Source organism: Phoenix dactylifera, chromosome 18 (genome assembly GCF_051530095.1).
Source record: "Phoenix dactylifera cultivar Ajwa chromosome 18, Ajwa_hap1_PhDact_Kaust_v1.1, whole genome shotgun sequence".
Classification (NCBI taxonomy): domain Eukaryota; kingdom Viridiplantae; phylum Streptophyta; class Magnoliopsida; order Arecales; family Arecaceae; genus Phoenix; species Phoenix dactylifera.
In genome coordinates this window covers 15617895-15633370 of record NC_143207.1, presented here as the reverse complement: position 1 = coordinate 15633370, position 15476 = coordinate 15617895, and the positions used below count along the sequence as shown (strand labels likewise).

At 35.1% G+C, this 15476-nt stretch overlaps 1 protein-coding gene across 2 annotated transcripts in view; it reads left to right on the top strand.

Moving 5' to 3' along the window:
* Positions 1 to 13891, top strand: part of LOC120107465 (P-loop containing nucleoside triphosphate hydrolases superfamily protein) — a 45394-nt gene extending 31503 nt beyond the window's left edge. For both annotated transcript variants that reach the window (XM_039120742.3, XM_039120743.3), the window contains exons 15-23: positions 1818 to 2000; positions 2170 to 2328; positions 7974 to 8159; positions 10019 to 10159; positions 10243 to 10368; positions 11057 to 11107; positions 11327 to 11374; positions 11474 to 11656; positions 13214 to 13891. In XM_039120742.3, coding sequence (XP_038976670.3) covers positions 1818 to 2000; positions 2170 to 2328; positions 7974 to 8159; positions 10019 to 10159; positions 10243 to 10368; positions 11057 to 11107; positions 11327 to 11374; positions 11474 to 11656; positions 13214 to 13720 — 1584 coding nt within the window. In that variant the 3' untranslated portion in view covers positions 13721 to 13891. The remainder of the gene's footprint in view (positions 1 to 1817; positions 2001 to 2169; positions 2329 to 7973; positions 8160 to 10018; positions 10160 to 10242; positions 10369 to 11056; positions 11108 to 11326; positions 11375 to 11473; positions 11657 to 13213) is intronic.
* Positions 13892 to 15476: the final 1585 nt, after the last annotated feature.

The window sequence follows — 15476 nt, the reverse complement described above, 5'->3', positions numbered from 1 at the left end:
TGCCAAGTTTCTTTCACAAGCAACATTCTGACAACCTTTGACAGTTTATTTTAAACTTCTCCTGTGAAAGGCTAAATATATCGGAATTATATGAAACAAAGTCCAGATAATATCAGATGCAACTAAGATGTGTGGATATGAGTCCCTGCAAACATAAAGGAAAAAAAATCAAAGAATCAGGAGAATAATTAAAGACTCACCTATCCTTACAATAATAAATCATCTCACCAAGTTCTAGCAAGTCCTCAATAAAGCAACTCTAATAATAGAAAATAAAAGGAAAAGGAAATGTTGAAGCCATGCCTTGCAACATGATTCTTTTTGTTCTATATCTTTTGAGATATGCCTTGCTTATAGAGTTTTTACTAAAGACATTTCTTGGGAAAACTTGCGGAATAACTTTTATTAGATATAGTGTTCTAGGTGAGCCTTCAGACAGCTAGTTACATGTTTACATGGATGTAGAAAAGGTATGCCTTTAGAAAGATGATACTCATCTTACATCAAGTCAATCATAATGCTGAAGTGAAACGAAAACCATACCTAGACTTAGATCTTATAAATATTCTCAAACTAATGAAATAATCTGAAAGAAACTTAGATCCATGAATTTGTTGCATCAATCATGGGCTAATATTTGGCAAAAAACTTATCCTCCTCAGATGATCATGCACCTTTTGTTCATCTGGCATGACACAAAATTATTTTTTGACGATTAGTGATTTCTTGTGATTGTCTTGGTCCTCTATTTTCAGCCCTTGCGCACCATGAGTGCACATTTCTTTTTCTCAGCCATCCTCTGCCATCAGTTAAAGCATGGCTTTTAAGTTTAGTTTCATGGATACGGGAAAATTTGTATTTCACCTTCATTTTGTTGAGTGGCTACAATAATAAATTCTCACTCATTCAACAGGTTCTTCATATTTAGTTGTTAATAATAATGCAGTTTTTCGAACCCATAACCCATCCTAGATTCTTCCACATTTCTTCCTGCTTATGTTGGTCTTCGTTTTTGTTTAATGGCGCATCTCCATTTCAAATCTTTTTCTTCTCTGGTCGTGTCAGAAATGTTGCCATTTCTGACCGCTTCTAGAATTGATCTAGATCTGCTCCCCTCTAGAGTCCTTTCAGCATTTTTTATTAGCATATTTATCATCTTTCCTCTACTTCACTGTCTTTTGTACTTAAATCTCAGTTAAGAGTGAGTGAAATTATGACAACTAATTCCGATTTCGATTTCGGGAATTTTTTTCTGAGCTACCTTAGACATAGGAGGATAATGTGCCACCATTATTTTTATCATTAAAACTTAAAAAAGAATTTGTATAGTCTTTGACAAGAACATTCATTAAACTGTGAATATATGATGTTTCCTTGTTATGCTTCTGAAAGTTGGAAGTCTAGCATCCCATGATATTACTGAAGGGCTGACAACTGGAAAAATGTCCAGTAAAGTTATGGATAGGCAAGCTAGATGGATAATTTGCATATAGAGAAAGAACTCTATGCCATATAATAATGAGATCATCTGATGAGCAAAGAACTTATTGGTTTTATCCACCTCGAACACTTGTGTGGACTGATTATCTGCACCAAATTACTGAAAAGGCAATTAAGGCATCACTTTCTGGGAAAATGTCACTTCACATACTCAGTGCTTTATAGTTTTCTTAAAAATTAAAAATATTAGTATTGATACTTGGTAAATGTTTATCTCTCTTCTTTACCTGTTAGACATATCAGTCTTTTAACGTAAATTTGTTTTACCTTCTTTTTTAATGTTCAATTTTAATTAAAATATGATCATGTATATAAAGCTAGAGGATGGTCATGTAAAGCTACAATCGAGGCTGGAACAAGAAGAAGAAGCTAAAGCTGCTTTGCTGGGAAGGATACAACGATTAACAAAACTAATTTTGGTATCTACAAAAACCACCCAATCTCCAAGGTTTCCTCAACGTCCTGGTCCAAGGCGAAGACACTCGTTTGGAGAAGAGGAGGTATGGTGATTAGTATTAATCCACTTAAGCTCTTGAATAATTAATTTTAATTATCAGGTTCTTATGAATGTTGTCATGGACTCATAGATATATTGTCTCCATTCCCATGCAGTTAGGGCGTTATTTTTCCCAAATCACTCTGATTGTTGGTATTTATGTGAATGTGCAGCTTGCTTATCTCCCATATAGGAGGAGAGAAATGATCTTGGATACTGAGAACAGTGATTTTTTTGTTCCACTAGAAGGATATGGTGAAATTATTGATGATTCTTCCAAGGAGGAGAAGAAAAACCGAAAGCATGGGCTCCTAAATTGGTTCAAGCTACGGGTACGCATAAATGTCTATTGGAAAGGTCCTTGGTATCAGGGAAATCCATGCATTTAATACTTTATCGCAGACCAAATTTGCTGGCTTATTAAGAGTTCTGTCTATAGATTTTCTCTGTTTCTTTTCTAATCCAAAGTAGAACTTACTAATGGATGTCATCTCGTCAGGATGTTTCTTCACCATTATATTTGATTGGGACCTCATTTAGTAATGGTTGACAAGAATACTGTACAAGGTACGCGATACCGACTGTACCGACGTACCGGTGGGCATCGGTACCGGTACGGTGCCGAACCAAACCGAGCCGAACCGGTACTGTACCGAAGGGGCTAAAAATCAAAAAAAATTTGGAGCCGGTACGGACTGGTCGGTTCGAGTCGGTACCGGTTCGGTACGGGCCGGTACCGAGTCGGTATGGATCGGTATGGGCCGGTACGCGTCGGTACCTGTCGGTACGGGCCGGTACGGTTCGGTACTGAAATATGTAGCTGTACCGTACCGATAGGGTCCGGTACCGGCCCGTACCGACCGGTACGGCAGACCATGATCTATACTCTGTTTATGTTGAGGTATATCTTCAAAGATTTCAGTCATAGCACTGGTTTAAATTTGACCTCATGGTTATATCATCACTTATCATTACATAATCTGCAACTACGATGCATAGAGGTCTTCACTAGGTATGAAGTAATAAGGGCTCAAGGTTGACACCTTATGTAACCCAGCTACTGTTTTTTGTTGTTACATCCTGCTAACCCAACGTAATTGTTATAACCAGTATATAGAGCCCTATTAGTTTTTCTTTCAGAAACCCTGCTTGTTAGTGCAATTAGTGTCTGTTGTAGTGCTTCACTTGGAGCCAATACTTGCCCTTTTTCATGATGACCATTGAAGTTGTTGCTCATTGGAAGTGCACATCATCCCCAACAGGTAGCACTAGGCAATATATGTGCATCAAGGTAATGCTAGTCATATAAAAAATAGTGCTGCATATTGTAAAATACAAAGATAAAAAATTAGGCAATTTACAGCATATATGCAGTATGATTGTGTGTATGCGTTAATAAGCAAAACTGATGTTCATAAATCCTCATGTTCTTTTCTTTTATCAAGCTTCACATTCTAAACATGACTGCTAGAGTACAACTATAAGCATAAAGAATTAGGCCCTATTTGGGGGAGCTTTTGGAGAGCCAGAAAGCACTTTCTGGCCCTCCAAAAGTACTTTTAGATGAAAAACTGTGTTTGGTAAATTTTTCAAAAAGCTGTTTCAGCTTTTGCGGGAAGCTGAAAACAGCTTTTGGGAGGAAGCTCCAATTTGGAGCTTTTGGAAGAAAGCTGTTTCAGCTTTTTCGGAAAGTTGAATTTTTGACAAAAATGCCCATATTAAAATAACATAATTACATAGTTTATCCCTGTATAAACCTAAAAATCTGCTGGAGCGAAGAGCCCAAGTCGTCAGACTCCCTTCCGTAAGAAAAGGTATTTTTCTTTTCAATTTTTGTATGCATCTCTTGAACCATATTTTAGAAGAAAAAAATTTTAATCCTTTTCCATACCTTCCAAAATCAATCTATTGTTTTTTTTTTTTTATCATCAACCTCGCGGCCCACGCTAAGGTCCTCCTCGAGCGTGGACCACGAAGAAGAGCCCCTGGACCGCAGGAAATTATTTTATGAAAAATTATGAAAAATTATTATGGAAAATTATTTTATACTAATAATTATAATATTTTATACCTTTATTTTTGCATTATATTATAAATATAATATCATATTATATTATATCATAATACATTAATATGTTATGTAAATAATTTAATATTATGTTATATTATGGAAAATTAATTTATACTAATAATTATAATATTTTATACCTTTATTTTTGTATTATACTATAAATATAATATCATATTATATTATATCATAATATAATAATATGTTATATTAAATAATTTAATATTATATTATATTATGAAAAATTAATTTATACTAATAATTATAATATTTTATACCTTTATTATTGTATTAACATAATATTATTTTATATTACAATAATATTATACTATATCGTATATTTATGTATTAATTTATGTTATGTTTTATTATGTTTTGTTGTATAATACTATGCAATGTCCTTTATGGTAATTTTGTCATATAAAAGTACTTTATCAGTTTGTTTACCAAACACAAAACAAAGTATCACAGTACTTTACGAATGTAGTTACCAAACACCAAACAACTTTTTATAACAGCTCTACTTCAGACAGCTCTACTTCCAATAGCTCTATTGCAACAGCTCCCCCAAACAGGGCCTTAGTCATGTCTAAGGAACATTAAAGACTGATTAGAGCTGCAGAGTGTTGTCTATGCATTGTATGAACCAAAAGCAGCCACATCTTCATGTTTGAACAATTTTAGATTCTTTTCATATCTTAGCAATTACAATTAACATAGATCACTCCATGTAACATTCAGAATCGATGTTGTTTTTATCATTTAGGTACATACTTTCTGCTCATACAATTTTTTGCATATACAGCACGTAAGCTCGTAATTTTTTTCTCCCAGTTTGCAAATATTTCTTTTAACTGATGGAAGGCAATTAGCAATTGGTTGCTTGAATTCTTCCAATGGAAACTAGATTATACAATCACTTCAGTAATAATTTGGTGCTGACAGTCCAGGAATGTGGAAACTTGTGGTATAGAGGGTCAGAAAAGCGATTCTTTGATATGTCAGCTTAAATGTGTTAAATTGCATAAAATCAATCAGTACTTCCTACTTACAAAAAAAGAGCTAAAAGCGTGTAGCAAGAGACCTTTAAAGCACAGAGTTTAGTTATATATTAATGATCTTTTGGTCCCATCTATGTATGCTTTCAACTCAACTGAAAGTAAATATTTGCATGGATTCACTCTGAAATATATCACTACTAATACAACAGCGTATATGAGATGCATAACATATTACTGGTTCGGTACATTATAGTCGATATGGTCATTAAAGTATGCTATGGTCATTGCGGTATGGTACGCACCCTATACCGAGATAGCTCCCAACACTTTTTTTCTTCCAAAACCGGGCAGTATGGGTTGGTACTGACTACTGAGCATATTGGCTGGTTCCTCTCAGTTTGGACCAACTTCAGTATCGAACCAGCAAACTAATCCAGTTCCCATGGGTTTGGTATGGTACTCCCTAAAGTAGATGTTCGGGTCGGTTTTCCAGTCCTTGTGATGTATAGTATCAGACCATCCTTTCCTTTTAACTTGAGGACTTATTCAAATTTGAGCGCAGCTCATAAATTAGGTGAGGTACATATATCCTTATGTTTTTACACCATTCACACTATACATTCCTCAAAATTCCATTAAATACATATGGATCCTTCAATGTTTATGCAATAATTTATGCATATGGACTTTAGCTTTTGCTAATTTGTACTGTTTGGGCCTACATCACCAGTTAATGGACTTATTTTAACTGGTCAAACATATTTGGTTGCATTTTTTGGTCCTTTAGGGATACTTAGGCGTTGGTGTAGATTTGCAAAGCGAGTGTTAGAAAATCCTGCACCCCATTGCTTCCCTTCTTTTCCTTCCTAACATCAATATAAAGACCTCGTTAATTTCTCGTTTTTAATCCTTATAAGAGACGGGCATGATAACTGATTTCTACAGGATTTCTTGTATATTTGTGAGTCTTCTACCTTAAAGCTTCTTTACCAGTATTGGATGATATGTAGTGAAAGACCTTTTATCATCAACAATTCCCATTGACATCAACATGATGCTGGATGCACACTAGGTTTTAAATAACAGTATTATAACCATTATGATTAGGTTTTAAATAACAGTACTATAACCATTATGATATTGATTTTATGCAATAACAGGAGAAAAAGATAATGGTCATGATATTGCATTTTTTAGTGTTATAATGGTCGGTTATAACATAAATAAATCTGTTTTCACTTGTCTTTCTCCATGCAAATCTATGTAAAGTCTATTTTTCAAATTTCATTTTTTTACACCAAATTTCCCTTTAAAATTGATTGTACGGTCTAAAAAATATTTTTATCTAATGAAATGTGAATGGATTCCTGTTTTTGCCTGTTTCTTTCTATTATAACACCATTATAACAGTGATTATTAAAATAAAATTTTGAAATGCTACTTTTTGAGGCAAATAACGGCCATTATAACCGTTATAATTGTCAACCACAGTTTTCATCGGGGTTGATCCGCATAATGTGTTATTTAAAACCATGGATGCACATTGATAATTTTTGGTGAAGTTGTGAAGGTGAAACTCTTTTCATCTTAATCCTGACTTTTAGAGGCTAATGAAATACCAACAAAAGTGTAATTTGTTGGCAAAAAAGATATATTATATGAATGAATATTGTCAAGTTGCTAGTTCTTGGCCAAGCTGCTGGGAATAAAAGTAAAGCTTTTTCCCCGGTTAGGTCTCTATGCTTGGTTTTTTATGTAACGTGAAAAAGATTTATAGATGGCTAACAGATGAAGCTAGCAGTGATTTCTGACAATACCATGTTGAGGAGCGGTGATGGTAAAAGTTTATATCACACATCTTTGATGAGGAGACATTGTTTCCCTCATGACCAATGCCTCATGAATTAGGGGCAAGTGATGTAGATCTAGGAAAAAAGGAAAGACATGCTTGTGTCATGTGAGCCTTCAAGGAAACTAGACATTTGATAGACACGGCAACATTCAAAAAGCAGTGAGGGCACGATCAGATGTATGGGCCTAAAAGAAAGAAATTTACTCTTAATAAGTGACAGAAGGATTGTCAAAACTCTTGAAAGGAATTAATACTCCATTTCACACTCAACTGTAGAAGCAAAATGTAATTTATAATCAAGTATTGAGCAACAACTCATCATCAAAATAGCCTGCAAGCCTTATTATTTTGTAATTTTAAGCAGCTAATACTGAGATTACCCTCTGTTTACATGATCCCACCGCGACAAGAAAAGGGAACCGGGTCACAGCATTCATCCTTATCCACAAAACGGCTGCAGATATTCACTTAGAAATTTGTTATTATTCAATACTGAAGATGGTATTTGAAGTTCACAATGTTAATTATCTTTGAGAAATCCCAAGATACTCGCAGAGAGAACTGTTCAAATTAGATATGATATTAGATATGATTCTTTGAATAAGGAAGTTATGGATGGTTAAATTTTTTTCTCGGTAATTTCAATTTGTCTCTAACAGGAGCACTACGGCCTCTTAATATGGAATCATAATAAAGGATGATTCTTGCATTCTACTGTTTCTGTAATATGGACAAAAGAAAAAAAAAAATACTCCTTCAGAGTAAAAGGGCCCTCTCATATAAGGACCAACAGAGCATTTGGCTCATCATTACAATTAATGGTTTGATTTTCTCTACAGTTGATTTATGTTCTTGAGCTCTTCCATCTTGTTTACTTGATGTCCATGTGAGCATGTGACCTGAAAAAATGCTTCATGTTTCAAAGTTTGTGTTAGAATGTCTAGTGTAGGTTAATATTCTAGTAGTTCTGGAATGCTTCTCTTTTTCTTTTTCTTTTATTTTGTAACATGCCTTTTTCTCTTTTGGTTCATGTATAATTTAGAACTCTCTCTCCAGAAACGTGACAGTGGTGGGACATTGACAAGTTCTGATGGCGAAAAATCAAGTGGGACAAAGTCATTCACTAGACCTTCAACTCCTCAAGCAGAGAGTGTAAACTTTCCTGTGGAACCAAGAAATTCAAATTCTTTAATCACAGAGAGTATTCCTGCTGATAATCTTTCTCTGCAGGAGACACCTCTGGTATGCAGTTGAAGTTATATAATATATATGTGCATATGGCTTCTTGTTTAACAACTAAGTTCGCTTATTGGGCTATGCCATATATTTACATGTGCAAGAAGCTAAATTAAAGTGTGCAGCCTAAGAAATTTAGATTATCGGAAGGCATAACATCACTATGGACTGATTTTACTGTCATGCCAAGTTTACCCATTCTTATAGAATGCATTTATTGATGCTATAAATTCTTATTCTTTTTTCCTTTGTGAAAATTTTTCAACAATTGCACTCGGAATTTGAACACCATTAGCACAATTTTTTTTCCATAGATATGCTTGCTTGACAGAGAAATATTACCTAAACATCATGTTTTATGTGTTTGTTCTAAATTTTTTTGCCTCATCTATTTTGAATTGATATCCCCCCTGCATACCATGGTTCCATGTAATGCTTCCACATCAAGTTTTACTTATAAGCTTTGTCCGAAATAGATTATTTGGCTTATACATCTCCAAGAAATTCGAAATTTTAAATCAAATAATAAGAATGATTTTAAGCACATTAAACATATTTTATTCCGCAAGAGTACAAGGTGACAAAGGAGAAATCCAAGGACAGTAATGAAAATGGTAAAACTATGTTCCTTCCGTCATAGGATATGATGAAATGCAAGGGAGGTATTTAATAGATTGTTAGCTTGGTGCATCCGTGTTTAGGATTTCTTATGAACAACATACCCCCACTTCACGCAGCATGTGGAGAATGTCACCCTTTCTGAGATAACTAAGTGTGCTGCACTTGCTAGGTCAAGCAATCGTTGCTTGGAGAAAAGAATCGCCATATTTTACAGTTCACTCAACTTATTGTAGAATTTGAGAAATGTCTATTCGGCTGTCGTCCAATAGACGTTGAGGTTTATAATTTTGCTTTTTGACAGCAATTCAGCCATACTAAAATTACGTTTTTCATATTTGAAACATTTTGGATAGTTTCATGAAAAAGCAGTTCAGAACATGAAGCATACATTAAATGGAATTATAAAAAATATTTAAAGAAAATAAAAAATGATCTGTTGTTGAAAAAATACAAAAGTGAAGATATGACATTTGAAAATTGAAACACTAATTATGAAGAGTATATGATGTTTTTAGTGTGAGCTTGCCAAATAAGAAGGCTGAGTAGTGAAATTAATCAAGATCATCAATTTTTAGCCTTTGTTTTTCTTTCTTTTTTAAGAAAGGGGAAATGGAAACACAAACTTGTGAAATTTTTTGAGCAAGCTATTCTCAAATTATAATGCAATTTCACAAATGTTTAGCTAAAAATATTTGGTGTTTAGGTGTAAAAGGTCTATCTTCTCCCTTGATCTAGCAGCCAAAAGGAAAAAAAACCTGGAAGGGGATAAATTTATACTTTTAAGACAAAAGATCGATAATCATTGAATAATGTCTAGCATGCAATATTTAAGAATCTTATATGTTTGACGTGGATGCTTGAGGCAGACGGCATAAAAACCAAAAAGAAATTGAAAAAAAAAACATTCTCTTTAATTCTCTTTTGGGGCTGATACATGCCTATCTGATTTGATTTGTTTTAGAACCATGGAACAACTTCTGTCCATATAGATCAAGCTTTAATGGTGTTAGTATTTCTTTCTAGTTTCGCATGATGATAATTTTCATTCTTCTTGAGAAGTTAATTGGAAGGCTAGCTTAAGGAATGAAGTTAACAGAATGTCATACCTTGTTTTTTTTGTTTGGAGCATATATACTGTTAAATATTAAGTGCTATATGTGTGGCTCCTGTTTCAGGAATGTAATCTGGATTTTTTTTTTTTTTTTTTTTAACTTGATTAACTTCTGCTTGTTATCTTATGATAGACCAGCATTAAAACTATAGACCATGTTGATTTGCTGAGAGAGCAACTAAAAATTCTGTCTGGAGAAGTAGCACTTCATTCAAGTGTTTTAAAACGATTGTCAGACGATGCAACCAATAATCCAAAGAACGAGCAGATTCAAGTAATGTATCATTTCCTATATTCCTTTCTCGGTCAATATGCGTAAAGCATGTAGGTCTTGCTGATATATTTTGAACTTCGCAGATGGAGATAAGGAAGATTAGTGATGAAATCAAAGCCAAAAACCAGCAGATAGCTTCTTTAGAAAAGCAGATGGCTGATTCAATTTCTGCTAATCAAAACAAAATGGACAAACTGGTTCTCTCACCGGTGATTTTTTTTTTTTGAACATGTCATATATTACTCATTTTGATTTAGTATGAATAAATAATTAGGGCCTGTTCGGTACTGTTTTTTTTCCTATTTCCTTTTTTTAAAAAAAATAGAAATACAGAATTCAATGCAGAAAACATGTTTTGTTACCTGTTTTTGTTTCTGTTTCTATTTTTTTTTAAACAACTTCTATTATTTCTGGAAAAGTGAAAGTGAAAAAATTTCACTACTAGTTTTTTTAAAAGTGGGTTTTAACCCTTCTCCGAACCCTCTTCTTCCGTCCAATCTTTCCCTCAGCTCCATCGCTCCTATCCAACCACTGGCTCCTCAGACCTCACCGGCCATCTCTCTGCTCGATGCTCGATCTATCCCTCGTCCCCGGCCATATCACCGGTCCCATCCTCACTTTTTTTTTCCTTTGCTGCTCCCTCGACTGCCTCTCCGTTCGACGTCAAGCTCTCCCTTGTTCTCAACCACATTGCTGGCCCCAATCTCCCTCCCTCTGCGTCATCACCGGCCATGTCGCTGGCCCTCATAGAAAAAAGGAAAAAAATTGCAAACCAAACATGTTTTCTGTTGTCAGAAATTTGAAAAAAAATAGAAATAGAATTCCTATTTTCAGATTTTCTTTAAAAGGAAAAGTGACAACAATGCTGACACAGCCATATTTTTTTTTTGGTTGCAGTCTTATGCTGAACTGGTAGAACAACTCAATGAGAAGTCTTTTGAACTTGAGGTACTAAGTTATCTTTAACTTGTACTCTTTCATATTAATCTTTGCATGGATGCATCTCCGAATACTTTGTGGCAAGTGGAATAGTTGAATGTTATCTTTGCTCTGAACGAAATATTTGGCCGGAAAATTTGGAATATGCATATAATCTAATCAACTTGGATATATTTTGGCTTTTATTGAAAACTGAGTTTGGAGACGGTGTTGGGTGATCTATTCCAGGTGAAAACTGCAGATAACAGAGTGATACAGGATCAGCTGCAACAAAAGGTGAAATTTAGTAATGGGTTATATTTATGTTCTCTTGGTTGTATGACCACTGGCTACAAATTGCCCAGCTGTAATTCTTGAATCCATTCTCCTTGTCAGATATGTGAATGTGAAGAATTGTGTGAAGCAATTGCTTCACTGAAAAAACAGATTGCCTCTTCAACAAATTCTAAATCACAACATTGCTCTGGGGGAACTAATTTTGAGATGGAGTTCCCTGCAAGCAAAGAAAACACACCATCAAGAGACGTTACTACAGAGTTGCTGCAGCAGGCGCATATGGTCAGTTCTACTGATTGTTTGCTAGTTTTAGATATTATCTGCCCATATGATACCTCTATACCTAAAGCACATTGAGTTGACACATGATATCGATGTGCCATTGTAGCAATTGTTAAAAGAATAGGATATGATACAGCTGGGGTATGACAATGAATAACTACTTTTTTTACGTATATGTGGAAAAAACACCCATAAAGAATAATGAATCATCCCAATAATTTGACCCATTCTTCCACGATAACATCCGCATCCTAGGCTCCAAAAGTAACTATCCATCATGCCCATGGTTGAAAGGCCAGCATTTATCCCCCATTCCCCTCAAAAAGAAAAAGAGAAAAAAATAGAAAGAGAAGCAGCCCTATCCCTCATGCTTGGAGGTATATGAGAAGTATTTTCTAGCGTATCAAGGAAGAATCCATTCAGAAATAAAAAAAGAAAATGGAACTTAAAATAGCTACCTGGCATATATCCTATCCGTATGCAATGTGTATCAGTATCTGATATGCACATTGCATAGGGACACGGCATGGAATTTGAAGTATGTATGCTTCCTAGCGCTAAAATGCTTTATTCCATGCCAGAAGTTCAAAAGAAGTGTCATTTGTTTGTTTACCATACTAAAATTTTTGCATTCGCACAAGTAAAATTTACCTGTAATAATGACATAATGTTTGCATCATTCTTTTGTAACTCTTATAATCATCCACTTAGAAGAGGTGACGCCCTATTCATAATTTATCTGAGTTCATATTCCTTCTCACTTCCTACATCAGGGCCATAAGCAGCAACTCTTTTTGTTCTGCATTCCACAATTGTAGCATGCGATTTATGTAAGCTTGCCTCTTTAGATCATAATTTTTACCTCTGATATGAATGCTATTCCGGCATCAAGTCTTGACGTTTGTCCTCTCTGCTTAGCTTTCTCTTTTTTGGGGGCTGGAAAGTGCTTGATCTATTTCAAAGTTGGAAACCTTGCAGGGTTGCTTCCCAGTTCCATGAGTCAAGCTGTGTGACCTATAAGATAGATCTCACAACCCACCAATTGAACTACTAATTTTACTGGCAAATGCCTCGTCTGTCTTGCTTACTATGACTTGAAAACAAATTTAGAATATCGACATTAAGTTGAGAACTAGCAGTAAAATTGTCAAACTTTAATGAGTGGTTGCGGAGTTTATAAAGCTAAATCCTCACAGATGTGGTTAAAGCCTACCATTCGAGATCATTTGTCAGCAATTTTTGGAAGAGGAAAAAACAACTTAACATAGTCCTATAAATATGTGAAACTCCATGCACTGCAAATTGGGGATAACGTATGTAGCTCTAGAGCATCGGACATTCTTGTGAATCCACAAATGAAAGTGCTCAATAAATGGACAATTTGTTTAGAATATCATGGATAAATTATTGACAAAAGCAGCCAAATTTCTGGATGCATGTGGTTGTAATATTCACTGTAATTATTTAGATAATGTTCTCTGTTTGTGAGGTATCTTTCTTACTTTATAATAAATCCTGCCAATACCTTCCACTCAATTTCTTTATTGACCCCCTTAGGCATCCGAGATTGAAGAACTTAAGCAGAAAGTAGCTGAAGTTACTGAAGCTAAAACCCAACTAGAAACACGTAACCAGAAGCTGGCAGAGGAGAGTGCATATGCCAAAGGGTTGGCCTCAGCTGCAGGTGTGGAGTTGAAGGCACTATCGGAAGAAGTCACCAAACTCATGAACCAGAATGAGAGGCTGGGTGCTGAATTAGCATCAGTGAGAAGTTCTGCTCAGCGGAGAGTGAGCAATGGACCAAAGAACGCCAAAAGAGACAATCACCTCAAGCGGCATGAACCAACGCCCAGGAGAGAAGTGAATGCTAGCTATGAAAGAGAACAAACACTTGAAGCTGTGCTTCTGGAAAAGGAGCAAAGAGAAGCGGAGCTTCAGAAGAAAGTAGAAGAATCCAAACAGAGGGAAGCCTTCCTAGAAAATGAACTGGCCAACATGTGGGTTCTTGTGGCAAAGCTGAAGAAATCTCAAGCAAATGAACCCGATGATTTAGATGCCAACTGAAATTGTGTTGGAAAGGGAAGATAAGAGTGGAAGGTGAGAGTTATTGTTTTGGTTGGTCCATAGGCTTTGGGTTTTTGTATGTAAGAGATATATTGTATATTGAGCTTGTTTTGTATTGTGAATTGACGTCGTTCTTATTGTTTCTATTTTTAATGTCAGTTTTCATTCAAATTTATTGTTTGAGTTGTGTTGACTTTAAACTGGTGCGAATTGCCCTCCATATTTGGCAGAAATGTTGCAACTTATGCAATGTCAGCCCGCCAGAAATTTTTATCATTGCTTCAAATAGTCACTGATCTGAATAACTTGCTGAGGCATCAATTCTTGTAAGTTGTAACGTTACAGAGGATACGGAACCGATCCGTAGATTTCCACTTGATGAACAAGTTAAGATGCAGTTATGCTAGCTGCGTTACATGTTAATGTGGTATGTGGGTTGGAGTACTCTCTTTTCTTGTAGAAGCTAATAAAGCAAATAACTAGAAGATCTCACTGGATGATTGTTTCCAGGAATCTTTGATGGCCTCCATATGTGGTCTAAAATTACCTTCATGACAATTTTAAATCACCTCTAATTAAATTTGTATCGATGTCTTGACCATAAGGGATGATCCAGGAAGTTTCTTTGACCAGCGTTCGTTAATTCGATTCAGATGACATTGTATTAAACTCTCATTCTTCCTAATGAGTTGATTCTTACAAAAATGTAGAATGCTTTTATGGTGGGTTGTAGTGTTGTGTGGATGATATTGATGATGTCAGTCTCTTGTTCCTGGCTTCTTCGGTTGATCTAACGCAATTCTTTTCTTTCATTTAATCAGTGAAATGAAGGTTTTGGTCTGCAGGCTCATTGGTAGCACAAGGAAAAAAGAAAACAGGTAGATTGTTCATTAATTGTCAATAAGCATCTGTATGGAATTAATTATTTATTCTTGAGAGCAAATAAACGTTCAGTAATACTTTTTGTAAAATAAGCTCTGCACCTAACCAATCACCTACATGATCGCTACAGAATTATTCCCATGATAATATATGAATTCTGTTCCCCTTTTATTTCAAATTTGGTTCGTCATTAAATTAAACCAAGAAACCAAATTAATAAGAAACCTTGGAAAAACATTCTCAAGTTAAACCACAAAATGAACAAACATTCTGGCAGAAATCCTATTCAAGATGAGGTGCTGCTGATTAGGCGAAGAGCAAACTTTAAAATAAACTCTGATAAAAGAAGTTACGAAAACCTTTCAGAGGTCAATTATAATTCTTGTTTTGGCATCTATTGACCAGTGATTAAGTTGGATTCTGGAATTGGAAATGGGTAGCATCCACATTGGGTGGGCCTGATGAAGAGATATTTATATGTTTTGGTTGAAGAGACATTTCTATGAGAAGATGCGGCAGTTCTGTCAGGACATTTTCCTCTCATTTTCCATTTTAATATTTGAGTATCATTTGACATCTGGATCTTGTCTCAGAGGGTTATGCTGACTCCATATCATCATGCGAGTGTAATCAAATCATTACAAGATGCTTGATTTGGACATTGTTTGGAGGCTGCATGAAGTATGGTTTTCAGAGGTCTCGCAAACCTACTTCTGTTCTTACCTGAATCCATATACAGATCGGAATGCCATCATCATGTTGTTCATAGGCCATTCTGTGTTGGAATCCGGCGTCTTTGACAATGAGCATTCTTTTATAAATATTCTTCAATAAATTCGTTCTGACAAATTAGAAGATCAAATTCATACAAGAG